This window comes from Gopherus evgoodei, chromosome 17 (genome assembly GCF_007399415.2).
Source record: "Gopherus evgoodei ecotype Sinaloan lineage chromosome 17, rGopEvg1_v1.p, whole genome shotgun sequence".
In the NCBI taxonomy this organism is placed as follows: domain Eukaryota; kingdom Metazoa; phylum Chordata; order Testudines; family Testudinidae; genus Gopherus; species Gopherus evgoodei.
The window spans coordinates 1,572,766-1,600,560 of NC_044338.1; the positions used below are offsets into that span (position 1 = coordinate 1,572,766).

The 27,795-nt window shown below is 51.1% G+C and overlaps 2 protein-coding genes across 7 annotated transcripts in view; one reads left to right on the top strand and one right to left on the bottom strand.

Moving 5' to 3' along the window:
* Window positions 1–3,466: 3,466 nt before the first annotated feature.
* SDF2 (stromal cell derived factor 2) lies at window positions 3,467–6,014 on the bottom strand. The gene is made up of 3 exons (XM_030537059.1): window positions 5,827–6,014; window positions 4,677–4,873; window positions 3,467–4,041 (listed from the first exon to the last, which is right to left on the bottom strand). The coding sequence occupies exons 1-3, from the start codon at window positions 5,990–5,992 to the stop codon at window positions 3,754–3,756; spliced, it is 651 nt and encodes a 216-aa protein (XP_030392919.1). The 5' UTR covers window positions 5,993–6,014; the 3' UTR covers window positions 3,467–3,753.
* Window positions 6,015–6,133: 119 nt separating this feature from the next.
* SUPT6H (SPT6 homolog, histone chaperone and transcription elongation factor) overlaps window positions 6,134–27,795 on the top strand; it is a 40,670-nt gene continuing 19,008 nt past the window's right edge. For 2 of the 6 annotated variants that reach the window (XR_003997008.1, XM_030537053.1), the window contains exons 1-16: window positions 6,134–6,246; window positions 15,083–15,226; window positions 16,346–16,513; window positions 16,716–16,786; window positions 17,224–17,419; window positions 18,132–18,216; window positions 19,078–19,351; window positions 20,626–20,727; window positions 21,298–21,414; window positions 21,894–21,983; window positions 22,565–22,707; window positions 23,274–23,425; window positions 24,378–24,476; window positions 26,293–26,422; window positions 26,501–26,651; window positions 27,559–27,713. Coding sequence is in view for 5 of the 6 variants with exons in the window: in XM_030537053.1 (XP_030392913.1) it covers window positions 15,121–15,226; window positions 16,346–16,513; window positions 16,716–16,786; window positions 17,224–17,419; window positions 18,132–18,216; window positions 19,078–19,351; window positions 20,626–20,727; window positions 21,298–21,414; window positions 21,894–21,983; window positions 22,565–22,707; window positions 23,274–23,425; window positions 24,378–24,476; window positions 26,293–26,422; window positions 26,501–26,651; window positions 27,559–27,713 (2,039 nt within the window). In the remaining variant the exon portion in view is untranslated. Of the gene's footprint in view, window positions 6,247–7,761; window positions 7,781–10,272; window positions 10,365–15,082; window positions 15,227–16,345; window positions 16,514–16,715; window positions 16,787–17,223; window positions 17,420–18,131; window positions 18,217–19,077; window positions 19,352–20,625; window positions 20,728–21,297; window positions 21,415–21,893; window positions 21,984–22,564; window positions 22,708–23,273; window positions 23,426–24,377; window positions 24,477–26,292; window positions 26,423–26,500; window positions 26,652–27,558; window positions 27,714–27,795 lie in introns of those variants that run through there. The other 4 variants (XM_030537055.1, XM_030537057.1, XM_030537054.1 and 1 more) reach the window with 4 other exon arrangements.

The window sequence follows — 27,795 nt, forward strand, 5'->3', positions numbered from 1 at the left end:
GGGGGATCGGCTCCAAGGGGGGTGCTGGGGGGATCGGCTCTCAGGGGGGAGGATTGGCTGGGAGGGGGGTCGGCTCCAACGGGGGTGCTGTCGGGAGCATTGTGGACTGAGGGGATCTGCTCTGACAGGGTGAGGGGTGTTTCTGTGCCTGGGGCATCACCTGGGATGCGAGCCTTAGTGCAGCTTGGCCACCTCCCTCATCATGTCACCCCCCACCCCCGAGTCCCAGGAGGGAAAGACCATCCTCTGGCCACCCTCTTGCTATCCCGTCCAGCCCGGGCATGGACAGTGGATCCCAGCTTTGCTCTGCACAGGTCCGATACTGCACCCATCACCATGGCACCCAAGCAACTATCGTCATGGTGTCCTAGTGCCTGTAGTACCTGAACATCCATCCTCATGGGATATGAACAGCTACTGCCATGGTGTCTGAGCACCTGTCCCCACAGGATCTTAGCACCTTTAATGATGTCCAGGCATCTGTCACTATGACATCTGAGTGCCCATCACCATGGCATCCCAGTCACCATGGGGTCTGAGCACAGAGCATCTGTCCAGGACCAAGCACCCACTGCCATGAGATCCAGGCACCTCTTTCACCCAAACTCAAGGTTTAAGCTGATGGGACCCTACCCCTTTAAAAAGACTGCATTTTGTGTCTGGCCAATGGTGCACTGATCCATAGCTGGAGCATGTCTTTTTCCACTTCTCTCTCCAATTTATGTGAATTTGGGACTGAAAACTGGAATCCTTATTCACAGAATAGACACAGGCTGGGGAACAGGGCAAGTTTGCTTCTCTCCCTGCCCTGGAGGAACCATCTTTCAGGGGAGAAGGAAATTCTGTCCCTATTCGTAGTCCTTGGTCTCTGCTGAGGCTGCCAACCAGAAGCCAATACATACCAATTCCAATGTGATTTTGATGACACTGGCACCTGCTCATTGAGAACTGGGCTGAGAACTCGTCCCCCAACCCCATTTCATTAAACGTCCACCAAACAATTCTGCATTTTTGATGCCAGCATGTCTCAGCTGAAGCCGAGCTACAGCAGGGGCAGGTCTGGTCCCCTAACATCCCCACCATTTCAATTCAGTTGGAGACGCACTGTGTTATATAACTGCCTTTACTTGGAACAGGGAATTTAACTGGAGCTGAGCGGGGAGAGAACTGGCGTAGAGGATCACTCCATTCCCTTGCTGGTGTCTAGTCGAGTTCGGCATCAGAATGGTTCAGAATACCAACTGAATTTCCAGTAAGCACCACCCAGCTAACAGGATGGGACAGTGTTAATGCCCTCGGAATATCAATAGCTGCCGGCAAGGACTCAGCGAAGAGCTGTTCACAAACAGTGCTTTCCACACCACAGAAGCGACTTCAAAAGCTCCAGGGAAGTGATCTGCAGCACTCTGTGTAACTGAAGCAAGAGGGGTTAGAGCAGCATCCTGCCTCCACCCTTCCCAGCTCTCCTTTCCCTGATGAAATCACAGCTGGCTGTTAATGGAGGCAGGGCGTGGGGAGCCAACACAAAGGAATGCTGCTTGCAGAAATGACAGGAGGGCCTGGGCTAGAAAGTACAAAGAATAATACAGCAGGTTGCAGCAGCCTGCACTTCTGCCACCCTAGAACTCCAGCCCAACAGGGGGCATGGCTTAGTGAATTGAGTGGCTGGTGAAAGTTGGGGATCTACAGCCCTGCAGGCAGAAGGTTTCCGTTCATTTCTATAAGAACAGGCCAGGGAACAGCAGGGCAATTCCTCTTCCATGCCCTGCCACCATCCCATAGGCCTCTGCCCTTTGCTGGAGGAAGCATTAGTGGGGTAGGAGGGTTGGTCAGTGTCCATGGCTCACTCACCTCTGGGCCTCTGCAGGGATTGCCCCTGAGAAGTCAGTTAGAACTGGTGGAGGTGGATTGATTCTGTGGACACCCATGCATTAGGAACTGCTCTGAGCCAAGAAATCACCACCCAAAGGGAATGCCTTTCCGTTTCTACTGCTCCAGGCGGCATCTGAACCAGCAACTCAGGAGTTGTTTATCCAAACTCACCTCAAAAGGCGATTTACAGCAATAGAGCTGGACTGTTTGAATTAAGAACGTGCCTGTCCCTTTGAAGCACGCTTCCCTGGGGTACCTGAGTCCCCCACCTCCTGCCTGAAAGGGTGGATGATGCTGTGGGGAGTTACAGCATCATGGTCAAAGCAGTTCTTTTATTTTCATACATCTCTGCTATTCCCTGGGTCCTCCCCCTCTACTCATGCACAAGCAGAGGCCAGAGGGAACCTGCCTGAAAAAGCAGAAACCAAGCCCCACACAAGCCTGCAGCAACTCGAGTGTCCATCACACAGAGAAAGTGGAAAGGCTAGTGCAGGACACACAGAATTCTTCCCCTGCACACCAGGGCCTTTGGCGATGGCAAGACTTCAGCACAAACCCACACTCTGGCTCACCCATTGCTCCAGCAGGACAAGCCCACCCACCAGTTCACCAGAAGCATGAATTCTTCCGAGACAAGGGAATGAACTGGAGGTGGGGAAGGAATTTTCCCCCAGGTCAGACTGACAGCGGTTTTCACCTTCCTCTGCAGCATGAGGTGTGGATCACCTGCTGGGAACATCTAGGCATAGTTCGGCTAGCCAATGGCTTGCCATTGCGGGGGCTCAGGCATTGGTGGCAGCTTGAGCTCTCCCTGAGCAACATGACAGCTTTAGTCTGTGCAGGACAGCCCCTCCCCAACTGGTGCTGAACGGCCCCTGACCTGTACAGGCTGGAATGCCCTGAGGAAAACATGGTCACACTTTGGAATCCCAGAAGCTGTTGGGAGTCTCCCCTTTTAAGCCTTCAGAAACAAGCAGCCCCTGACACTCTCCGTCCCTGTGTTCAGAAACAGGAGCCTTGGCCACACCTGCACGAGACAGTTACACTCTCCCCTGCCTGGGATTATCAACAGAACATTTTCATTCCATTTTGGATGAGCAGGCAGAACCAACAACTGCTATTTACTGGTTTTAACTCAACTAACTATCATTCCCTTCATCTCGTGTCCTGTCTCTTGCCAACAGCAGCTGCCCACACCTCTGCTGGTGCTCGGATGACGTGACACAAGTGGTCTGGGACTTTTTCACTTCATAAGTACTATTAGTTTGCTTGCTGGCCTGTTTTTTAATCTGTGCCAGTCATCAGTGGATGCATTGTTACACTTGCCTACCCCCTGGGAGTTCCTGCTGATTTCTATGCCCTGGAGTAATTCTGTCAGTAAGCAAATATGAATGGGAGCAAGATAAAGCATCACCCACTCTTTGACAATTGAATTCTTTTATGAGCCCAGTTCTAGTCAGCAGCTCTCTTCCCTCGGGCACATCTGTGCAAGAATGTCAGCAATATGGAGTTTACAGGGGCAGCAGGATGTCAACGCGGTAGACACTCAGGGCACTTACAATAGGAACAGACTCAGTACAAGATGATAAACACAAGTCATTAAAAGTCCCTCCTTCCTGCTTTTCCTGTGGAGGGAGAGTTTCTCTTAGCCCCTCTGCAGGGAGAAAACCAACTGCAGTAGAAGCCTGCAAGAGACAAAGCCCTAAATAATACAGAGAATTACACACATAAGGAATAACCAGGAGACCCAGGGCTCTGCTCCTTGGCCTGTGCCAACCAGTGCAGGAATAGTCTCTCTCCAGAAGTGTTTAGAGACAGACTGGTTCCTTCAGGAGATAAACACTGTGTGGTAGAGGTATTGAGGAGCCCCAGCACAGTCCATCATAGCTCAGCATGATAGGAGTCAGTCTTCAACAGCTCACTGGGTTTCATGAAGATCCCCTCCATCACCTTCCAGTTGTTGTTCTGGTTGGAGTAGGACATGCCATGGACTTCCTTTTGGCCATGGATAGGTCGCCCATACTGCTCCCCGGTCACAGACAGGAGCATGTCAGTAGATGAGTGCCTGAACCGTACCTCGCCATCCCGCACCCAGTAGGTCCCACTGCACAGAACAGTCCAGTCATCCAGGTAGTCTCCCTCGCCATCCTCCCCAAACGCACTGACTTCCTGCAAGAACAGCAGAAGGAAACCCGATTTCAGTGTGCCTCTGAAAACTTCCCTGCGAGACAGAGTGAGCCACCCAGAGAAGAGCTAGAACATGGAATGATTATATTCTTGGTACAGGTTATATATTAGCTTGAAGAAGAAACCTCCAATCTTGAGCACTGAGCAGGGATTTGGGCCTTTGGATCAGAATTAAGGAGCATACCTCCATGTCCCCCTCCTCCTGAGGAATCACATCGTGTCAGATTTGCAGGACCGACACAGAGAACAGCATTCCCACTGGAAAAGGGGGCAGGGGCCTGCAAGGACTTGCCTTTTCACAGCAGTGACTTATAGACAAATCTCTCCCTGCTGCAGTCATACACACAACGCCTTTCTCCTCCCTCAGGCACACAGGGCAGGGTAGCCCCTGTCACTGTCTCAGGCAAGCACCAGCCCAGCTCTCAAGCAGACAGATCAAGATTTGTCCTGTCCAACCCCCTCAACTAAATACTGTCCACTCAGTGAGCAGAGAAGAGTGCCAAGGATGATGCTATACCACAGACCTCCCCGCAGAGACCCTCGTCAGGCAATGCCAGAGAAATAAGTGGGAGCCATGCCTGCAGAGGTATCCATGCAACTCTAACTCCAGGGATTACCTGGTTCCCTGAGAGAGGCGACGTGAAGTGATGGCTGTGCAGGTTTCGCCCTGTGTTGATGTGGGTCAGCCGGATGGACTGCCCACATTGTACAGGAGTCCCCCTCTCACAGACCATGGATGTCTTTCCTCGAACTCTCCAGTAACTGTTACTGTCATCCACAGCAGAGACGCCTGTCACTGACTGCTGCCCACTACCTGTGTAACCAGAAAAGAAGTCAGAGAGTGTGCAACCTGCCCACAAGTCTTAAGTCCTGCAGAAGGCAAGAAACACTTGGGAAGGCTGTGGACAGACTTCACCAAAAGCAGGAATTTGCTCATCTGGCAGTTTTAGTTCAACAAAATATTTTGACACTCTGGGTCCCTTATAGAGTTTCCAACATAAAATGCAATCGGCAGCATGCTGTAGAGCAGCACACAAACCAGGAACAGGACTACGTTCCTTCCAAAGGTTTTAAGAGCCGCACAAACTGCCCAAGTGCAGCCAGAGTATAAGAGGGGCAGGGACCCTAGGCTCCGCCAGAGAAGGAGGCAACATACCCAGCCTTCAAAAGAACTTTGAGGGTAACAAGACTCCCCAGACACCTGCAACAGATGTAGATGTTGTCATTGGGTGGATGGGGGAGAACAGGTTCTGTACCAAAACTATAGATTTCTGGGATATGAGACCAGGCAGGGGACGCGGTTCCAGACCAAGCTCGGAACAATATGTAGCAATGGGGAAGGGATGGGAAGAGAACAGGAGAGAAAGTGATTCAGTCCATGGAGACAGGTCCCAGTCCAGCATGAAAGGTCCAGGAGAAAGGTTTCAGAGAAGGACCTTGGAAGGGATGGGGTGGCGCAGCTGGGCTGCAGACCTGGAGATGGGATACAGGAAAGAGTCCTGTACAAAGAGGGTAGCTATGGGGTATAACAGGTATCAGAGACAGGCGATGGGACCAGGAAGGTGCGAGGGGTCCCAGGTGCGGGGGCCAGGCCAGGCCGGGGGACCGGGGGGAGGGGATCGCGGGCGGGGGCCAGCCCGGGGGGACCGGGGGGAGGGGATCGCGGGCGCGGGCCAGGCCGGGGGGACCGGGGGGGGGAAGGGGATCGCGGGCGGGGGCCAGCCCGGGGGACCGGGGATTGGTCGGGGGCCAGGCCCGCCCCGTTACCGGATCCGTAGCGCACGTCGTGCGAGTGGAGCCGGACGTTGTGGCGGACGTTGAGCAGCTTCACTACGGAGCCGCAGGTGACCGGGCCGGGCTCGGAGCCCGCCGCCGCGCCCAGGCCCACCACCAGTACCAGGAGCCGGGGCCCCAGCACTCGCCAGCGCCGCATCCTCTCTACCGGAACCGGAAACCCACCCAACCGGAACCATAGAGCAGCGCCCTCGGAGCCTGTCGTTCCCCGCACTCTCTGCGCCTAGAGAGGCAGGAAATGCGCCCGTGAGCCGGAAGCGGAAACTTTCCGAGTGCCGGTCTGAGCGCCCGGAGGTCGCGGCTCTTCTGCTCCCACCTATCTCCGCCGCAGCGGTGGCCTCCATTTTCCCTTCGGCCCGGAGCGGGGGCGGCGAGAGTCTCGGAGCCCAGCGGGTAAGTCCGGGCGCGGGCCGCGGTCTCTGGCCCGGGGGGCGGGCCCCTATCGCCCGCGGGCGTCTCTCCGCGCCCGGGCAGCGGTGGGGAGGGTCCTCCTGGGCCGCCGCCCCTCAGGCCCCCCCACTGCCCCATGCCCCCCGCGGGCCCTTCCCGTCTCTGCTGCCCCCTCGTCCGCCAGCGCCCCGGGGTGCCCGTTCGCACAGCCAGCTCGCCTGGCCGAGCGCCCCGCGGGCGGTAACCCGGCCTCGGGCCGTGCCCGCTGCGCAGCTCCTCGCCCGGGGGGGCCGCTGGGTGTATTGGGGGGGTTGGTTGTTAGGGGAAATAAAAAGGCCCCGGAGCTGCAATGGTGACTCGCCTTTCCCTGGGTTAGAGGCCTACGTGCCTTCCAGCCTGCTGCACATGGAGCTGAGAGAACCTGTTTTCCAAGCACTGGGCAGCGAGATCTGAGTCATGGCTGTAAGCAGGCGATGAGGGCTTTGCATCAGCTTCATGCGACCTCTCTGTCCACCTTTCGTTCCCAAGGATCCCAGGGCACCTCAGCACTGCGCAGTAGGGTACCAACATTGCTGTGGATGGGTGTCACCAGGCCCAAAAGAGAACGGGGCCAAACCTCTCCCCTTACAAAAAGGGCCTTGTGGTCTTTAACATTAGCAGAGAGGATCTGTCTTTTACAGCAGTGCTTCTCGACCAGGGATACGCAGAGCTTTTCCAGGGGGTACATCCAGTCATCTAGATATTTGCTGAGTTTTACAACAGGCTACATAAAAAGCACTAGCGAAGGCAGTACAAACTAAAATGTCATACAGACAACAACTTGTTTATACTGCTCTATATGCTATACACTGAAATGTAACTACATTAGTTATAGTCCTGTTGATTGATTTTATAACAATATGGTAACAATGAGAAAGTCAGCCATTTTTCAGTAATCGTGTGGCTGTGACACTTTTGTGTTTTTTGTCTGATTTTGTAAGCAAGTAGTTTTTAAGTGAGGTGAAACTTGGGGATACACAAGACAAATCAGACTCCTGAAAGGGATACAGTAGTCTGGAAAGGTTGAGAGCCACTGTTTTTCGGCATTACTCTAAGGGACCCACAGAGTAACCCTGTGTTACTGACCTTGTCTTTGGAAGGATACAGAATTGATTTGCCCTTGTTCTGATTTGAACCTTTGGTTCCAGAGAGACTAGGTGTTTTAAAATGGGCTGCTTAAACCTTTGCACTATTCCATGCAGGAGCTTCATGCAACCTCTCTGGACATCTTTCATCCCAAAGGATCCCATGGCACTTCAGCACTGCGCAGTAGGGTAGCACCATTGGTGTGGATGGATCCCCAAATAATACCCTGAGTTGTTAAGCACTACTGCGTGTCTCCTTGCTATTCTGTTGCTTGGATATTTGTAGTTACAAATAGCTAGTTTTCAAAAGACATTAAAAATTCCACCAATTATAACAAATAACTAAGATTTGGCTATCCTCAGAACCCACAGTGGTGCAATTAGTGACTTGGAAGGACCCAGTGATAATACAGGTACTACTGGCAGCCAGATGTTTGATAGCTTGTTTTTGGAAAAGGACCAATCCCCCAACATTAGTGTCTTAGAGAAACAAGGAATACAGTATTGCAATGGGGAAATGACAGCCTTGTATTAGGATCAAGCAGATTTTACAGTGTATAGCTACTGTTTATGGAGTCTGAACAACATAAATATCCAGATAACGCTATGAGTTTGGTCAAACAAATGAGTCTTTTGAAGGTAATCAATACCAGAGAATAGGCAGAAGTGGAGGAGAGCCAGGGGACCCATCCGAGGGACATGTACAGCAGCTGGGTGTGCTATATATGATTCATAGAAAGAAAAATAACAGAAAAAAGGGACATTTCTGGACCCCCTCACACTGGAAGTCAGAATCACTATTCATATTTTAAAAGCAGCAAAGAATCCTGTGGCACCTTATAGACTAACAGACGTTTTGGAGCATGAGCTTTCGTGGGTGAATACCCACTTCGTCAGATGCATGTACTGGAAATTTCCAGGGGCAGGTGTATATATGCAGGCAAGCTAGAGATCATGAGGTTCGTTCAATCAGGGAGGATGAGGCCCTGTTCTAGCAGTTGAGGTGTGAACACCAAGGGAGGAGAAACTAGTTTTGTAGTTGGCTAGCCATGCACAGTCTTTGTTTAGTCCTGAGCTGATGGTGTCAAATTTGCAGATGAACTGAAGCTCAGCAGTTTCTCTTTGAAGTCTGGTCCTGAAGTTTTTTTGCTACAGGATGGCCACCTTAAGGTCTGCTATAGTGTGGCCAGGGAGGTTGAAGTGTTCTCCTACAGGTTTTTGTATATTGCCGTTCCTAATATCTGATTTGTGTCCGTTTATCCTTTTCTGAAGCGACTGTCCAGTTTGGTCGATGTACATAGCAGAGGGGCATTGCTGGCATATGATGGCGTATATTACATTGGTGGATGTGCAGGTGAATGAACCAGTGATGGTGTGGCTGATCTGGTTAGGTCCTGTGATGGTGTCGCTGGTGTAGATATGTGGGCAGAGTTGGCATCGAGGTTTGTTGCATGGATTGGTTCCTGAGCTAGAGTTACTATGGTGCGGTGTGCAGTTGCTGGTGAGAATGTTTCAGGTTGGCAAGCTGCCTGTGGGCGAGGACTGGCCTGCCACCCAAGGCATATGAAAGTGTGGGATCATTGTCCAGGACGGGTTGTAGATCCCTGATGATGCGTTGGAGGGGTTTTAGCTGGGGACTGTATGTGATGGCCAGTGGAGTCCTGTTGGTTTCTTTCTTGGGTTTGTCTTGCAGTAGGAGGCTTCTGGGTACACGTCTGGTTCTGTTGATACTGTTCATATTTGGATAATATGTTCTGTGGACTATGGGCTAAACGTCTAAAATGGTATTCGTGATGTTGCTGGGTACAGGTCTGAGGCCCCCCTGCCGCCTTGAGTCTTTGCATTTAAATAAAGTGGAATTAGAATGTGAGCTGGGAGTTTATCATACCTCTGTGACAATATGAATTTACTAGGTCGGTGTTAATAGGAATCTGTATAATTTAAATAATTACATCTTTTCAGTTCAGGTATGTAGATGACAAAATAGCTATTTTAAACTACTGACTGACTCTCTGAAAATCATAAGCTGCTTTAGGAGAAGTGCCTTTTATTTTTTAACCTGATGAGGTGATTTGACGCAGGGGACACCTAGATGGAGTCTGGCCTGGCAATTGCCTGTAGTGGGTTATAGGCAATTGTCAGTTGACTGTCAGGATGAAATTTCTGCTGTCGCTAGATTTTATTGGAATAATATTGTGGTGTTTGTTTCCAGAGGCTAGAGCCAGCCTGAGTGGCAGAGTGGTATTTATGATTTCACTCTTGGATTTCCTGGCATTGCAATGTATGGAGGGTGGGGTGGCGGGAGGGTCATTTAGACTTTGTAATAAAGACAAAGAATTGCAAAATCTAAACTAGAAATTTGTATTGGTGTTTGGGTAGAGCCTGCAGGGCCCATAGTGGTAGGACTATGCACACCCGCTGAGATGTGATCCCTACACTGAGCTGCTTACAGTCACAATAGACTCAGGGTGGGATTAACAGATAGAGATCCACATTCCAATTTAAATAAATCTTGTTTGATTTTGAGCATCCCCCTGCAGTTTATTGCTCTTGAAGGGTATTTTTGTCCAAGGTGCTGGTCTGGATGCGTCATGGTGCTTCAGTGTGATGTCTTTCATAGGGTTTAAGGCCAGAAGTGACCATTGTGATCAGCTGCTAGTCCAGGATTTCTCAACCTTTCAAAGGGACCCCCTTTAGTGCCATCTTGTGGAGCTGCACAGACACACATGCCCTTAAACGATCTATGTAGGAGTTTGGGTGGGTTTTCTGGTAGCTGTTTAAATCCAGTGACTAGAGCATCTCTCTTCCTTGTTTGTGAATCTGAGTGGTGAGTTATGCCCCACCATGTACTCTGGCATTATTTTTCTTTCCTGAAGCCTAGACTGGCTTTTTCTCTCTCCTCCAGCAATATTTATTCTGAAGCTGTTTCTGCAATGGAGTGGCTTCTGGCCAAGAGGAATGTCGTCTTTTTGGAGAAGGAGGCATCATCTTGGCTATGTAAATACCGAAGGTTATGTTGTCCATCCCCCCTTTATCTCCTGTTCCCCACGTCACAGCCCCCATCCTCCAGGCAGATGTTCCCTGGGACTTCTTGCCACTGCTGCTTTGCTCACCCAGAACAAGGCACTGTAAAGTGAGAGAAAATGCCAGTGTGCTGATATCTGTGCCTGTAACATTCTGACTCTCTGCAGTGACTCACTAATCACAATATTGATATATTTTTGTCCTTGGATTAACTTCTGCAAAAACATTGGTGTACGGTATTTGTAGAGCTATGTCTGCTCCAGCACTCATGTGCATGTGTGTTTTGTTAAGCAACTAGGAGACTGCTGGGTTGATTTCATTAGTGGCTGGTCTTGTACAGGTGTTTCAGCACTGAAAGCAGCAATGCCAAAGCAACTCAGCCAGGCCGAATGCAGCTCCTGGCTTCCTTCGCCTAAACAGAGATGTAACCTACAGCTTGTGATAATCTGGCTTGAGCTGAGTGGCCTGATTGTAGTTAGCGAGACCTGTAATCTCTGCATTGAAGGCGAGGGTAGCTGCTATCTGCTTTGCTTTATTCCAGTTAAGGGCAACTTGTGGGTTCTAGAAAGTTGTCGGGGTGGCCTTGATCTGAGCAGAGTATGAATGCCCCTGGCCCAGCCTTGTATTGCTTGATGAGAGAAGGGCGGGTTCTGTGTGCGTGTCTCACGGCAGGGAGCTGGCGTTTTCCATCACCAGCTATCTAACATCACTGCTGCAAAGTGCCATTTCAAACCCTCAGTACGAAGTGCCGTAACTGATATTCACAAACTGCCTAGGCAGCAGGGCTTTGGAACTGTGCTCCGGCTCCGCTCCAGCTCCAGGCAAAAACCTGCAGCTCCACTGCTCCAGAGCTGCTCCGCACTCCAGCTCCGGGCTCCGCTCCAAAGCCCTGCTAGGCAGAGTGTTACAGTAACCAAATGCATTTGGTTAAATAAAAGACAGGAAGAATTAACCTATATTCAGTGTTAAGGAAGGTCGTATTGACGTCTCACTGTGGTATCACAGGCATAAAGGTAACTTCAGTCTCAAGACTTGTGCACTCAACAGATTACTGGTCACCACAAACAGTGACTTTAAATGAATGATCAGGTTTAGTCACACACCTCCACAAACACTAGCCATGAATTTCTGTACTTGGTTACCTTGCTTCATTCCTGTTACCTTTAGCCAGCTCAAATACCTCTTTACCAAGTATATGATATCATCCTGGTCATTGGTTTCCGGTGCTGTGAGTGCTTTTTGTGGCAAGGGAGGCCTGCAGTAAAGATAATTATCCTCAGGAGTGTCTGCAGATGTAATTGTGGGGCCGAGAGGCCTGTCCCTGTGTCGGGTTAGATGCAGTTTCGCATATTTTCCCAGGGTTCTCTAGTATTTCAGCATTTCCCAATGACAGGCAACTCTGTGCCACCCAATCTCCAGCACAGTCATTCTTTGAGACTCCCGCTTGCCATTTGACACGGCATCCAATGGGATTTCCGCGCTAGAGTTGGAATGAATTTCTGTATTCAACGCAGTATTTGAGCTGAGGTGTGAAAACATTATCTAAAGTTATATCTGATTCCACATCTCCAAGGCAATAGCCATGCTCAGTTCTAATTTCCATGCTAATTAATCTCTGCTTGCTGCCATTCACACTGTTTTTAGAGTGGATGATGCTGGAGCTGGAAATGACCAAATGTCTCGAAATGAGTGGCTGTTTTGGATGAGTGCATCCAGTAAATGAGCTGCTACTTCTCAGTTGTGCTTCTGCTCACTGGACAAGCTGGAATGGAAACGTGCTGAAGGGGATGATGTGTCTGGAATGCGCAGTGAGGAGAACTTGGGCTTAGAATGAAAAGTTTGGACAGACAGAAGGTCGTGGCATGCTGGGGAGTTGAGGGGGCAATTCTGCCATCTTTGCAGCTATCTTAAAAGGGTGAATTGTGGGCAGAGAAGGTGAGGCTGTTCTACTTAGAAACTCAGATGTGTGAAAGAGCCATTCAGCCTGCCGCTGGTTGTTTTTGTAATTGTTTGTATTTCAGGAGGCACGTATGAGCAGATACACAGGAGAACTGTTTGTGGTTGGTTCATACACACCTACATGCCGAAGTAGGGATGGCAGTAATATAATGATACATGATATGGCTGTACTACAGTGTTACACAGTTTGTCTGAGGTAGTTGATGCAATAGCCATGTACAAAAGCATATTTAGATGTTTGTGGCCTTACCATCTGGGAGAGCAGCTCAAGCAGATATGGTAGGGATTGTGTGTGTGTGTGTCGTTGCTAGACATGCAGATGCTGGGGAGGAGATATTCTGCACAGGGGTCGGTATATGGGTGACAGGCTGATGACTGGCCAGGAGGTGGAGTGATGTCATTCTAGCCCAGAGCTGTTACTATTTGTCCGTGTCTCTAGTATGTTGTAGAGGGAGTGCTGGCTAGAGCTAGGAGTCCCCAGATAGCTTTGGGACTGTGGAATCTGAGCTGCTCATCTCTTTTAATTTCATGTTTTTTCTGTACCATATCTCTGTTGTGAGATTTCCTTTTGTGAGACATAGGCTGATGCATTTCATTGCAGCTTTTAATATATGTGAAGGTTTGAGTAGGACCTCCAGGAGTGGCTGACCTGAGTCTGAGAGGGAGCCAGAATTTACCAATGTACGTTGCCAAAGAGCCACAGTAATACGTCAGCAGCCCCCCATTAGCAGCTCCCCACTCCCAGCACCTCCCACCCACCAGCAGCCCTGCCTATCAGCGCCTCCCCACCATCCCCGCACCTCCTGATCAGCTGTTTCGTGGGGTGCAGAAGGCTGGGGGGTGGTGGGGGAGGAGCGAGGGCCTAGCAGGCTCAGAGGAAAGAGTGGAATAGGAGCAGAGCCAGGGGTTGAGCAGTGAGCACCCCCTGGCACATTTGAAAGTTGGCGCCTGTAGCTCCAGCCCTGGAGTCGGTGCCTATACAAGGAGCCGCATGTTAACTTCTGAAGAGCTGCATGTGGCTCCGGATCCACAGGTTGGCCACTCCTGGCCTAGGTTATGTTTTTATCGAGGAGAAGGCCCAAGATTTGCTGTAAGCAGCCATGTTTGTGCAATCTGAATGTCTAGACCGGGGGTCAGCCCCAGGAGCTAGATGGGGATGGGACTTGCTCATATCCCAAGCCACCAAAGTCAAATTGTCTTGTGTGAGATTGCCTTCTGGAATTCGTTTGTCCGGGTGGCGTTCCCTAGGGGGCCATGCAGTTCTGCTTCTCATCGGTTTTTACACGTATGCATCAGATCTGTTTCAACACTGAGTTTGGAGGTTAGTGCTTTAGATCAGCCTCTTCATCTAACCCAGGGGTGGCCAACCTGTGGCTCTAGAGCCATATGCGGCTCTTCAGAAGTTAACATGCGGCTCCTTGTATAGACACCGACTCCACGGCTGGAGCTACAGGCGCCAACTTTCCAATGTGCTGCTCAACCGCTGGCTCTGCCACAGGCCCTGCCCCCACTCCACCACTTCCCACTCCCCCCACCCCACCTGCCATCTCTCGCTCCTCCCCCTCCAACCCACCTGCACCCCACGAATCAAAACAGCTGATCGGGAGGTATGGGGAGGGAGAGGAAGGTGTGGATTGGTGGGGCAGCCGGTGGGTGGGCGGTGCTGGGAGCGGGGACAGAGCTGATGGGGGGGCTGCTGATGTATTACTGAGGCTCTTTGGCAATGTACATTGTTAAATTCTGGCTCCTTCTCAGGCTCAGGTTGGCCACCCCTGCTCTAACCCTTCTCAATCCATCTCCAGAGGCAGTGTCTGGTCTGCCTCCGCACCAGGGTGCTAGCTGGAAGAATTGTAAATGGTTCTGTTGTCTCAGTGTTACTTTTTGAAGCAGAGTCAATTGGGAATGATGGTGAGTTGTAAAGCCACAAGTTCAAAGAAAATGAAAATGGTAAATCCAAACCACCACTATGGACATGGGGTTTGCCCTTGTGCTGATCTTGACTCTCCCGTTGCTTCCAGAAGCCACATTCTAATACAGTGGCAGTCAAAGTGTTTGGATCCTGGAAACAAACCTTAAAAGTCCTCATCTAGTGCCTTCATTTTGATCCTACCAGTGAGTCTTTTGCTGTTCTCTGGTAATCTGTAAACATTCTAATCCAGAGCGGGGTTATTGTGATGCTGTGTAACTGTCACACTTTGTAACATCCGGACTCCTGGAGCATTCTGTCCTCTTAGGCCCTCTCCTGTAGTAAGTTTGCCATGTTTGGCTTCTGGAGCTCTGTGAACAATGTGCTGCCTTGTTTGTCTAGGCTAGTAAGCAGCCAGTCAGCAATATACCCTATCAGGCTTCTCTAGCTTTTATTTCATTAGCTAAGTGTGACATTTAATCATGTTAAAACCTTAATTGAGGTTGTGTATCTCATAGGTTTCTAGGCAGCAGTCAAGTGGTGCTGCTTTGCTGGATGAGACAGGAGCTCAGCTCTGTAACAATGGTTGCTCCTGTGATTTGTCTGCTCACTCAGACCAGGTTAAAAGCCTCTAGAAGCTCTCAACTGCTGTCTGATTTGTATAATCCTTGGCAACTGGTGTGTTCATGCAGGATGGATTATGGGTAATTCAGGGAGCTTCATAAATGGTTTGAAATCCGGTTGCCTTAACTTTCTCCCTGTCTTTGTGACTCTTTTTGGTTTTTGCTTCCTTGGTTGGGTGTAAGTGGGATTTCATGTTTGCCAGGTAGTTCTCTGTGGAGCGGGGTGTGAGACGCCGGAGCCATGTCTGATTTTGTGGAGAGCGAGGCTGAGGAGTCGGAGGAGGAATACAACGATGATGGGGAGGTTCTTCCGAGAGTAAACAAGAAGTTTGTAGAAGAGGAAGATGGTGAGTTTGCTCATCTGTCATCAGGCCCATCTGCTTCAGCACTCTCAGCATGTCCTGAACAGTCATGGCGGCTCTTCCATCTTTCAGTGATTAGCAATGGTTTCTTCTCATCACTGCGAGGCGGAGGGTTTGGTGGTGAATTATAAACTGCCACCAGGCCATATAAGGCAGCACTCTCCCAAGAAACAGACACGCAAGTGTGTCCCTGCTGACTGGGAAATCTTATCTCCATGGAGAAAACTACCAGTAGAACTCAACTGGTATAAACATACTACTGTAGTTATACTGGCATAACTCTCTGCAGGAAAATGCTTAGTCTGTAGTAAGAGTGGCCACACATGGCGTTATACTGGTATAGTTCTGTTGGTAAATTTCCCCGTGTCGATAAGCCCTTAGTGCATTTTTGTGTAAAGGATTTGATCCCTAGTTATTCAGTTTGGCATGCTGTATCTGTGGGGAACACATGACAAAGCCATGGCATAATGAGCATAGGAGGGCAGGCTCTATGCAGTCCCATAGAATGTTTTAGTGCCTTTCGTCCTCAAAGCACTTGGAAGCGTATTTTCTATTCCCAAGTACCAAATCACCTGCAATCAACATCTAGAACCACCTGATGCTCCCCAGTAAAGCAAAGAAGTTCCCCAGACATACACGCAGCCCCCCATTCTCTCTGCAGAGAGCGCTCCAGTGAGCAGGCCTTGGAGTCTGCTGGGAGGGTCTATGAACTTGGGCTTTGTTTGAGGGGGAAGAGCAGGGGGTTCCAGAGTCTCTGACCTTCTGCTCATTGCAGCATCCCTCCACTGTTCAGATGGACAGAGCTAGGGTAACCCAGCTGCTCACTGGAGATGAATGTTAACTTCAATGGCACAAAATTGTTTTAGCAATGAGACCTTCTTGTAATGCTCTTCTCAATGCACACAGAGCCCGGTAAGGCCACTGAAATGCTGGGCTTTTGACTTGGGCAGGAGTCTGCTTTGAGTGCAGGTTGAAAGTGTTGAATTCTGTGACGCTCCTGACCCCAACAGATAAGCTGAGAGAGGAGCTCATTGCAAATAACCTAGAATAGTCTGGGTGAAGTGTCCTGAGCCCCTCTGAAACTTGTGTTACTGTCCATTCCAGATGAGGAGGAGGAGGAGGAGAATCTTGATGATCAAGATGAGCAGGGGAACCTAAAGGGATTCATTAATGATGATGATGATGAGGAAGAGGAGGAGGAGGAAGAGGCAAGCGACTCTGGCGATTCGGAGGACGATGTTGGCCACAAAAAGAGAAAACGCAGTAAGTTGGGTAAGCTGGGCTCTGCGGCAGGCAGTGTGGTGCAGTACGCACACCTGCCCTTTTGAGCTGCTGGAGCTGCAGAGTGGGGAACGGGGCTTCTCCTGGCCCTCCCAGGGTCTGATGCCTGAGCAGTAATGGCGCTAGCTCAGTCTCTGTGCTGTGCACTGACCAGTATGGGGGAGTGTAACGTGTGTCTGCTCTCTCCTGCCAGCTTTCGATGACCGTCTGGAGGATGACGATTTTGACCTCATTGAAGAGAACTTGGGTGTCAAAGTCAAAAGAGTGAGTTCTATTTTCATGCCAATATTTTGCATGGTGAGGGACCTTGGCTTGGGTTAGTAAGTGAGAGGGGGAAGGTGGGGCTGGAAAGTTGAGCCCAGCATGGGTGTGTTATGTGCACTGCTGTATGAGCACTTCTGTAGCATGGAAGTCAAGGACAGCCGTGGAGGCCAGGCCTTCAGTTCTCCCAGCCCGAGGGTGAGTGCTGGGGTGTTGGGAAGGTAGAGAGAGGTGTGGCCCTCAGAATGATGGGCAGGGCTGTGCCCAGGCCTGGGGAGGCCCTGCACACTTGATGGAATGCACTGGTGTGCTGCTGCTCCCTGCGGTTGGGATACGTTGCTGTGGGGTAGGGAGTGTTCATAAGGGCTCTGGTAGAGAATATGCTGCATTTATGTGGTGTCTGTGATGACAAGGACCTTCTGATTACTTTACTCTTGTAGCAAAAATTCAGGCGTGTGAGAAAAATGTCAGATGATGAAGATGATGAAGAGGAGGATTATGGGAAGGAGGAACATGAGAAGGAAGCCATTGCTGAAGAAATCTTCCAGGATGGGGAAGGGGAAGAGGGAGGCGAGGCTGTCGACGCTCCCATAGCTCCTCCAGAAGAGGAGGAAGAGGACGAGGAAGATGAATCTGGTAGGCATCGGTATCCTATTGCTTCAAGTGCTTTGACTCCCTGTGCTTTGGGTCTTGTGCATATGAAGGCTTTGTCTGTGCCCAGTGTTTGGGTGGAGGAACTGATTGCTCCGAGAGTGGCAGTGAACTTGCTGCTGTCCATGCTCTGCACCCACTTACTTCCCAAACCAAGTGTACAGCCATGGGGTACAGATGTGGCCAGGCTGTGGCTAGGGAAGAGAATTGCTTCGAGTTGCTGTTCTTCTGGCCTCACTTGCCCCCAGAATGGTGATAGTGACAGCTTCACATGAAGGGAGCAGAGTACCTATCTCTGGGCGTTAGATAGCACAACTTCTGAGCCATTAGGCCCTGCTGCTGCCAGAAGTCCTCCCTCAGGCAGCAGCCCAACATTGCTGGCCAGCGGGAGGGGATGCACTGCACGTATTCCTTCCATTTAACCAAGTAACTGATATCCCCCCAGTGAGGCTTTTTCTGGCTCTGGTGGCTTTGCCTTGCAAAGCTCTCTTAATCTTTGGGAGTGTCGGCTTTAGCGCTGGCTGATCTCTGGAGTTCTAGGGGTTAGAACTTCCCGGCAGGCATCTGGATGGTATGGGTGGTTTGGCTAGGTTAGCACCCAGCGATAGCTGAAACCTATAGCAGAGGTTGGTCTGTATGGCCCCCTGGGTACGCGCTATCAGAGCTCTGAATAGCCTAAACCCTGTTCTGTGTCCAGACATTGACGACTTCATTGTGGATGATGATGGGCAACCTCTGAAGAAGCCAAAGTGGCGGAAGAAACTCCCTGGCTACACAGATGCGTAAGTAGAAGCAGAGGTTTGTGGGGAGGCTGCTCAGTTTCCTCAGCCCTCACAATGACAGTCTGGCCAATTCCTCCTTATCCCCATGTTGTCACATTGGGACCCTCCTGGATTTCATCTCAGCTTGGTTTCCCTAGGAGTCCCAAGTCCATAGCTTGTGACTTTCTGAAGTGCCAAATCTCTCCTCCCCTGTAGAAGATTGCCCCTTTCTTGCAAGGACACCGACCAGTCATTTAGCAGGGGCATCCCCATGCCTCCCTGAGCCAGGCCCATACTTTATCTGCATCCTCCTGGTAGTGCCTTGGGCATGCCGTTCCTATCCATTTCACCCAGTGCTGGGACGAGGGACTCCCTCTTCCTGTTGTTTTCCCAGTTCCCGCTGAGAGCACAGGTGTCATTCTAGGTCTGAAGGCTCCTCTCTCAAGATACTGCTGCTGAGAGTACCAGATGTTAGCTGGCCTGGAGAAAGTGTTAGCTTCCTCTGCTCTGGGCAGACTTGTTATAGTTTCACCAGGTTTATTTCCCTGCTTCCTGAAAAGTGCACTGGAGGAAACGCCTCTGGTAAATGAGAAGGCCCTTCCATCGGGCCCTGGCCATCACAGAACAGCTCTGTAGTGCCCATGCTTTTCCTGGGAGGGGGCAAGGTCTTGGGGTAAGTTAATTGGAAATTGATTACATACCTCTTCTTTCCACACAAAGCAGCATGTGCTGTGAGTGAAGCTTCATGAGCTATGTAAACATCCAATCCATTCCCTGCCATGCTCAACTTGAAGCTGTGAACGCAGGTGCCAGGGTACGCACACTCAGCGAGAAGGGTTTTCAGGGAACTTGGGGGTTAATGAAGCTTTGTCTCTCCTCCAGTGCTTTGCAAGAGGCTCAGGAGATATTCGGAGTGGACTTTGACTATGATGAATTTGAGAAGTACAATGAATATGATGAGGAGCTGGAGGAAGAATATGAGTACGAAGATGAGGAGGCCGAAGGGGAGATCCGCGTCCGACCCAAAAAGACTGCCAAGAAGCGCGTCAGTCGACGTAGCATCTTTGAGATGTATGAGCCCAGTGAGCTGGAGAGCAGTCACCTGACAGACCAGGACAATGAGATCCGTGTGACCGACATGCCAGAGAGGTTCCAGGTGAGGGGTCCGTACTGCTGAGAGGGCCTCCTGGCCTTCAGTGAGAGCAGAGGGAGAGTTGATGGTCTGTAATGCAGCTCTTTGGGGGTGTGGCCTGACTGCGGGCTAGGATCCTGGTTCCCTTATCCCCATGTGCTGGTGCTGAAAAGGCAGGATGGGAACTGCAGTGGGTTTCCCCTGGCCACTGGATGTCTGTGTTGCCGATGTGGGTGTGAAATACAGTTCCCCAGCTGTCCCTGGTGCTGGATCCCATTCATTACAGCTCTTCATCATGAGACTGGAGATTACAAAGCAGAGAGAGAGCTTGCTAGGACTTTCCAGCCTCGTCTGTACCCCAGCCTAACTAATGCAGGACGTTTCCCACAAGACGTTTGCTAGTGCTTAGTATAATCTCCTCTTCAGTGACCCTAGCAATTGGCGCTTTCGCTGCATCCTGTCATGAGAGTTCCCCAGCCTGACATATCTCGCAGTTGGGATTTTTCCTGAGATTCAGACTCAATTTTCCCTTTTAATTTCATCCCGTTGCCCATAGCCCTGACCCACTTGGAACCTTCAAGGTTCTCTGCCCTCCCCCACCCCCTGAACCTTTGGCAGACATTTGAACCCACCCTCCTGGGAATGAAATGCGTGAAGCAGCTATGGACCTTTTTCTTTTAAATATTGAATTTGAATTGGTTGGTTGTTCGTCAAATCAGTGGGCCATGCACATGGGAGTGCTGCGTTCTTCTTGGGGGAAGAGCCGTGGGGTCTAGCCAGACTCCTCGTGCCCTGCTACACTATCACATTACAGGTGAAGCAAGCCCAGGGATAGACGAGTTGGGGGAGAGTAAATGCTGAGAGAGACAAGAATCTGATGGCAAAGTCACTGGTGCTCTGTGTGGCTACTGCAGGGAGAGCGCTGACATGGCAGGTGACTTTGAACAGGGCTAGACCCAAGAGGTGCAGAGTGATTGGAATAGAAGAGGCCATGGCACAAGTGGTTTGGGAGTCTCTGGTTTGACTTGCAGTGTCACTTGTGCACCCCTTGCAGAATTTTCTGCCAGTGGTTCCCAAAAGAGCGATCTGGTGGTGACCTAGCATGAAGCTGGGCACAGGTAGGTCCTGGAGTCCAAAGATGCATGCTTTGAAAAGCTGCTGTCAATGAAGCCCCTAGGGTGCAGGCATTTTTGAGACCTTCCAGGCATGTGCAGAATGAAAGGAACAGTTGTGGGCCCCTCAGAACTGATGTGTAATGCGAGCCGCAAGTGATCCATGGCCCTCCCTTCACCTCCCAGCTGCGCTCCATCCCTGTGAAGAGTGCTGAAGATGATGAATTGGAGGAAGAAGCCGACTGGATCTACAGGAATGCCTTTGCCACACCTACCATCTCCCTGCAGGTAACAGGCTTCTCCTTGGACCCCTGGTCTGAGGTGGCTACTGTTCTAACTCTCCAGCATGCTTTGCTTGGGAAAACTCTTCCTGGACTCTTCTTGGAGTGAGGTGGTACCTAATTTACTGGGACAGTTGATGCCTGGGTTCCTTACCCATCTAGTGGTGAAACAGGAAGAGGATGGGGGATAGGACACCTGAATTGTTTTTGCTCTGCCACTGATTCTGTCTGGCGTTGGGCAGGTCACTTTTGCATCTGGCTCAATTTCACTCTGAACTGAAGAGGTGATGCCTCAGTCAGGCAGCCCGTAAGGCACTGTAGTTCATAAAGCTCTTGGAGCAGTGCTGTGGGGGTCGTGACTGGCATTAATCATCAGCTCATTGCTGCCCGTCAGTCACCTCCATCAGATGCTTCATCCAAACTGCACTTGGAGTCAAAAAGGGCTGATGCTTTGGGCTCTCAAACCAGTGTCTGTTAATTGAGGATGTCATGTTCCCTTGGGTGGGCCTGTCTCCCCATTGATAAGAGCAGCCTGCCCAGTGCCCTGGAAGTACCAGACGTGATATCCCTCTTGCAGGAAAGTTCTGATTACTTGGAGCGGGGCCAGGCCAGTAGCAGCTTCAGCCGCAAGGGGCCCAGCACCATACAGAAGATTAAAGAAGCCCTGAACTTCCTGAGGAATCAGCACTTCGAGGTAGCTTGCAGTTCTGCAGTGGGGTTGGGAGCAGGGGTCTGAGCTCATTTAATGCAGCGGCTGCCAATGTAGAGTTCCCAGGGGCCAGCACAGGCAGGGACAGCACGGGGTGACTTGCTCTGAGCACACCTGGCCTTGCAGGAGCCAGAGCAACTGCAGGGGAAGGCTGGATGAAGGTTCTGTAGTTAAGAGGCGGGACGAAGGGGTAAATGGTGACTCAGAACTCCTGGGACTGTAATCTATAATTTTACTTTTGTGGGAGTGCACATGGAGGGCAGTACCATGCTGCCAAACGCCTGGGGCTGCCAGAGTCCCGCACTAAAATACGCTGCCATAGCAAAGCAGGAGAGGGCAGCTCCCCACAGTCCTTATGTGCTGCAGTCCTGGCAACTTTTCCTCCCCACTACCTGGGGTAACTGCGTTTCTCCACACTCCTGACTGCCAGTAGGAGGCACTGATGGGTATCGTTTCCCACCTAGGTCCCATTCATCGCCTTCTACCGAAAAGAGTACGTCGAGCCGGAGCTGCACATCAACGACCTCTGGAGGGTCTGGCAGTGGGATGAGAAGGTGAGAGGCAAGGGGTTTGTTCTAGAATGGTGCTTGTCTGAGACTTTAGCAGACGCATTGCGTTTCCCATCCACTGTTAGTTCATCAGCAGCTCGGCCATGTCCCCAACCCCCAGGTCTGCTAGGTATATCCAACCCCACACAGGAATGCTGCAACCCCTTTTCCTGACACTAGAGACCAGGCTGTCCCTTTTCTTGGGGTTCTGTTACCATTGAGCAATGGGGCACACCTAGCTGGGAAAGGGGGGATTGCCCTGTTCTCTCTCCTAAACTTGTTTGTGGTCTAATGACTCTTCCAGCATCAGTGAGCCAGGACCTCCTGGTGCGCTCTGCCCAAAGCCTGCTCTGTTGGAGCACAGCTCTCTGAGATGAGACCTGCTGTGCTTATCAGACTTGGGCTCCGCTGTTGGAGATGTTTCCTTGCTGACAAATGTTGCTCTAGTACCAGCAGCATGGGTGGTTAGGGACCTGCTTTGGCCAGCGAGATTGGAGGGGAGGAAGTAGCAGTGAGACAGAGTTACAGACAGTGGGTTCCAGACAGAGGGGGGTTAGCACACACTTATTTCTGCTACCATGTTACAGTGGACCCAGCTAAAGATCCGCAAGCAGAACCTGACCCGTCTGTTTGAGAAGATGCAGGCCTATCAGTATGAGCAAATCTCTGCTGATCCCGACAAACCTTTGGCTGATGGGATAAGGGCACTTGACACTACTGACATGGAAAGGTATGGTCCTATAACCTTTTGTATTCCTATACAGCACCTTTCATCCCCAAGTGGCTTACAGACTGTCCAAAATGGGATCGCTTCCCCCCTCCCTGAAACCCAGATATCTCTGGGGTGAACATGACCCACTGAAACGACAGTTGAGTTCAGGGCAGCTTTTATGTGCTGTTTGGGAGGCATCGGGCACTGCAGACTAGAGGGATGATGTTGCTGGAGTCTCCCAAACAACAGAAGTGAGCCCTTTCTAAGGCCTGAAAAGGCCAACGAGAACTCTGGTGCGAGCATGTCCCTCGCTTTACTTTATAGCCATCGGATCCCAGCACCAAGCACCTTTTCAGTATGAAATGGTCACATGGCAGCACAGTGCGTGGCTGTTGCAGTCTCTCTGTGTGAGTTTCTCTGTGACACCAGAGAGACGGGAAACAGGCTGACGCTTCCTTGTCTGTAAGCGTTGAGAGGGCAATAACTGGATTTCTGCCTCTGCCGGACTAATCAGTCACAGAGCTGGCTCCTTGTGCACGGGTCCCAGCCACATGGGAATGACATGCTGCCTTTGCACACTGTAGGCTGAAGGACGTGCAGTCCATGGATGAACTGAAGGACGTGTATAACCATTTCTTGCTGTACTACGGGCGAGACATCCCTAAGATGCAGAATGCTGCCAAAGCCAGCCGAAAGAAGCACAAGCGAATCCGGGAGGATGGTGAAGAGGCGGAAGGTTTGTCCCAAATGAGTTAGACTTTTTGCTCTTGTGACCCTGGGGCAGCTGGAGCTGCTGCTTAAAACAATTGTGCAACATTTAGAGGCAGCACGGTTGCTCCTCCATCAACCAAGCAGGTGCCTACGTGGACATGTGCGCACATGATCCACCTAGTCCCACCCCCTGCTCCCTTCCATCTGAAATTAGCTCTTGATCTGTCACGAATCTTTCTAGGGATCCCTTCCCTTTGCAATTGTCCGGGAGACTGAGCTCTGCCGTTCACTAACCTACCCTGGAGCAAGTTGCAGCCACCCTCATCTTCAGTCTGCGCGTGCAGCCTGTGGAAGCTATAGATTTCACCATCCCTGCAGATCAGCGTAGAGCACTGAATGCTTGGCATTGTATTCCAGCAGGCCCCGCCTCCAGTATTTGAAGATGAGGGTGGCTTTGAGTCAGCCATATTGTGGAATTCTGTAAACCAACCATTGTTCAGCTGCCCCTCCATTAGTCCAATCCATTCATAGCCAGTATGATCCCAAATGACATCCTACATCTTCTCAGGTACCAGAAACCCCATATGCCGCTCGACTGGCTGCCAAGACCACCAGCTTCTCCTGACACTGTAGGAACACAAGGCAATTACAGGTTTTCAGTACAAAAAAGTTCTGCAGCACGCTGAAAATAAAAATTGTAGAAGCAGAATACAATTGAACTTACTGTCAGGTTCCGAAGCCCACTGGTACAGTATTGCTTGTTACTCACTGACTGTTCAGTGCACCCCTCCATTGGGCAGCTCTCTGAAGCTGCAGCAGATTCTCCAGTTGGAGTGTCCCAGAATCCAGGGACCCTGGGGCAGGGGCAGTTCTGGCTTGCAGCAGAGTACACAGGACTCGTGCTCTGCCAGCCAGCACTGCAGGTGTCTAATGAGTGTCCCTATAGACACCGTGCTGAATACATTGTTCCTCTGCAGGTGAAGGAGAGGATGCAGAAGATGAAGAGCAGAAGGGGCCCGAGCTGAAGCAGGCATCCCGCAGGGATATGTACACCATCTGTCAAACCGCTGGGCTGGGTAAGGGCTTCCGCCTGGTGAATCGTAATGAGCTGGCTGTGGGCATGGAGTTGTCAGCATGCCTTGCTAAGCAGTGCATCATCAAGCTGGGAGTCGTAGCCTCTATTTAAACCTTGACTTGGTAGTTCTGTGTTAAACTCCAACATCCCTAGGAGTGAGCGTGGCTCCTGCAGGGCTCAGCTCAGTAGGATTACTGTTCAGGATTCTCTTTGCCTGGGCCACTCTTCGGAGCGCATGAACTAATCCAGTGACCGCACAGCTACGAGCTAAAAAAAGTTATTTGTATTGTAAGTGACATGCATATACCCATCTCCACAAGCTGAGAGAGCCAAGCAATAGTCAAGGCCGTATTCGTACTCACATGCCAAAGATACTGTGCAGTCTGGTGGATCTCTCAGCAGATGGGCATCGATAGAGGGCTGATTCCTGCCGGGGTCTCCCCTCAAGGGATTCCTACTTTAGTCCAACCAGGGAACCTCTTTTATCTTGTTCTGACCATGCCTTGTGCATGTGCAGGAGGTTCCAACCCCCCTTTTCCTTATCTGTATTTCCATACCTCCAAAATCTGGGGGTGCCCTTTTTGTGGCCTGTTCTTAGTTCCCCTTTTTTCTTATAACGTCTTAACACTTATATCAACCTCTTTCCAGGGTAACCTGCAGCCAGAACAGAATTTTCCATGATGTTCCAATCTGGGGATGGACATATTTTCCATAACGTCCCCTATTGGCACATCCTTCACAGTAATCTTGTGGGTTTATTGGCATAGGGTCAGACTTGAGTCAAGTCTCCTTGCGCCTGAGGCCTGTGGTGGCGAAGCTGAAGTCTTACAGGCCTTAGCCTGCAGGCTTGCTTTACAGCCGTGCTTTACTTACATACCTAACACAGTAACTCCTCACTGAGCATTGTAGTTCTGTTCCTGAAAAATGCAACTGTACGTGAAATGATGTTAAATGAATCCCGTTTTCCCATACGATTTAATGTAAATACGGGGGGTTAAGTTCCAAGGACATTTTTTGAGGGCAGACAAAAGGCCTTATATACTGTTCAGTACTGTACTGTGATGGGGAGGGGCCCCTGGCTTACTCCACACAGGCACAGCCCGCTGCAGGCAAGGATGCTAGGAAGCACCTTCGCAGCAGCAGTGACAGCTTCCCCAGGCCCGCCTCTTCCTGTCCCTGCTCCACTCCAGACCCACCTCTTCCCACCCCCACTCCAGCTCCTCTCCGAGCAGCTGTTTGGTGGTGCTTAAGACTTTCTGGGAAGGAGGGGGAGGAGCGGAGATGCAGCGGTGGTGGGGGAAGCGCTGGGAGGGAGGGGGCAGAGAAGAGGAACTTATGCAGTGCTCCCTTGTAAAGTCACTGCTTTTCCACAGAATCTTACAAGCAGTGGACAGAGCAGGCAGCCAAACGACCTTATGAGGGAGCATTGCACAACTTTAAACGAGCATGTTCCCTAATTGAGCAGCAACATAACTTTGAAGTAATGTTAAGCGAGAGGACGTTAAGTGAGGAGTTACTGTACATACTCATCACTCCAGAATACTTGTCAGTCTGATACACCTATCATCCTATCCTACTTGTCTGTCATCACACAGTGATTCCATGGGACATAGCATGAGTTCCCCACAACAACAACACACAAGGATAAAATGAACTCATTGGCTGCGGAGTGGAGGCAGGTGTTAACACACTCCAGCGTACTGTAGCAACTGCCCTTACTCAGGAGCCAGGCCTTGGCTGCTGGATGTGGGTGGGTGGTTTTGATCAGCATGTGTGAAGATGCACTTCCTTGAGTACTTGTGCATTCTGTGCCCTAGACGGCCTGGCTAAGAAGTTTGGTCTGACGCCTGAGCAGTTTGGAGAGAATCTTCGTGACAGTTACCAGCGTCATGAGACTGAGCAGTTCCCAGCAGAGCCGCTGGAGCTGGCCAAGGATTATGTGTGTAGGTCAGTGTGCAGGTGCCGCTCTGGGATGTGTGGGGGGAGATGACATCGGGCACTCTCACATCCTGTGTCTCCTTTCAGTCAATTCCCAACCCCTGAGGCTGTGCTGGAAGGAGCCCGCTATATGGTGGCCTTGCAGATAGCCCGGGAGCCGCTTGTCAGGCAGGTCTTGAGACAGACTTTCCAAGAGAGAGCCAAACTCAACATTGCACCCACCAAGAAGGGTAAAAAGGTAAGGGAGTGGAGCACGGCTTCCACGGGTGTCTGCTGGGGGCTGGGCCTAGGCCAACCGGTCAGTCTTCCATGGTTCAATAATGTGCGTGCTCCTTCTGCCTTGAAAGGGAAGTGCTGAGTCCAGCCCGGCCTGCCTGCATTCTTCGGTCAGTGCTTAGGGTTTAGCATCTGCTGTGTGCTGCAGCGCGGCTTGGGGAGTGCTGGCTGAAGCCCTCCGTGGCAGCTCGGAGACCTCTCTGGTGTATAGTTGGGGTCCACTCCTGCTCTACCTGGTTATCAATGGGGCATGAACGCTTTGGGGGGTGAGAGGCCAGCATGGGGTTTACCTCAGGAGTTCGTCAGCATGCTGCCACTCCGCTTTAACTCCCACTATTTTGTGGGCTTGTGCCTTTGCTGCCAAGACGTTGATGCCAGCATTTATTCTCTGGGAGGGCCAGGGGCGGTCTGTGAAGTCCTGTTCAGACTCTAGGGAAAGGGCAATGCAACTTGGCTGCCATTGAAATCAGGGGATCTCAAAGAACCTTTCTTGACTTTAAGGCCTGGTCTTTGTTTGAATGTTAGGTCAACATAGCTAAGTCCCTCCTAGGTTTGACAGATCCCCACCTGAGTGATGTCATTATGTCAGCTTACCCCGAGAGTAGACGTGGCTAGGTGGATGGAAGAATGGTTCCATCAACCTACCTACCATCGCCTCGGGGGACGGTGTTCCTGCATCGCTGGGGAACCCCTCCCAACAGTGTAGGCTGCGCCATGCTGTTGGGTTATGCCAGCATAGCCACAGCACCACCGCTATAGTCTGCATAATGTAGACATGGCCAGGCTGGCTGCTAGTGTGTGGGTGGGTGTGGGGGTGTCTTGTTACCCAAGGCCTCAGGGTGCTGACTCACCAGTGTTTCTGGCGGCAGGATGTGGATGAGGCCCACTATGCGTATTCCTGTAAGTACCTGAAGAACAAGCCCGTGAAGGAGCTGCGAGATGACCAGTTTCTGAAAATCTGCCTGGCTGAGGAGGAGGGGCTGCTGAGTATCGACATCAGTATTGACATGAAAGGTGTCGAGGGGTGAGGCCAGCTCTGCCCAAGCATTCTCCCCCCTGCCTCCCTGTAGCCTCAGAGCCCCTTTGACAGGGCCCCACTGCCACGC

What these genes read in the sequence shown, in the direction of transcription:
- SDF2 (XM_030537059.1), bottom strand. Translation starts at nt 5,992, where the DNA reads ATGCGGCGCTGGCGAGTGCTGGGGCCCCGGCTCCTGGTACTGGTGGTG. An exon ending in CGACGTGCGCTACGGATCCG is followed by an intron (nt 4,874 to 5,826) that starts GTAACGGGGCGG and finishes CTGGTTACACAG; the next exon opens with GTAGTGGGCAGCAGTCAGTG. An exon ending in CGCCTCTCTCAGGGAACCAG is followed by an intron (nt 4,042 to 4,676) that starts GTAATCCCTGGA and finishes CTGTTCTTGCAG; the next exon opens with GAAGTCAGTGCGTTTGGGGA.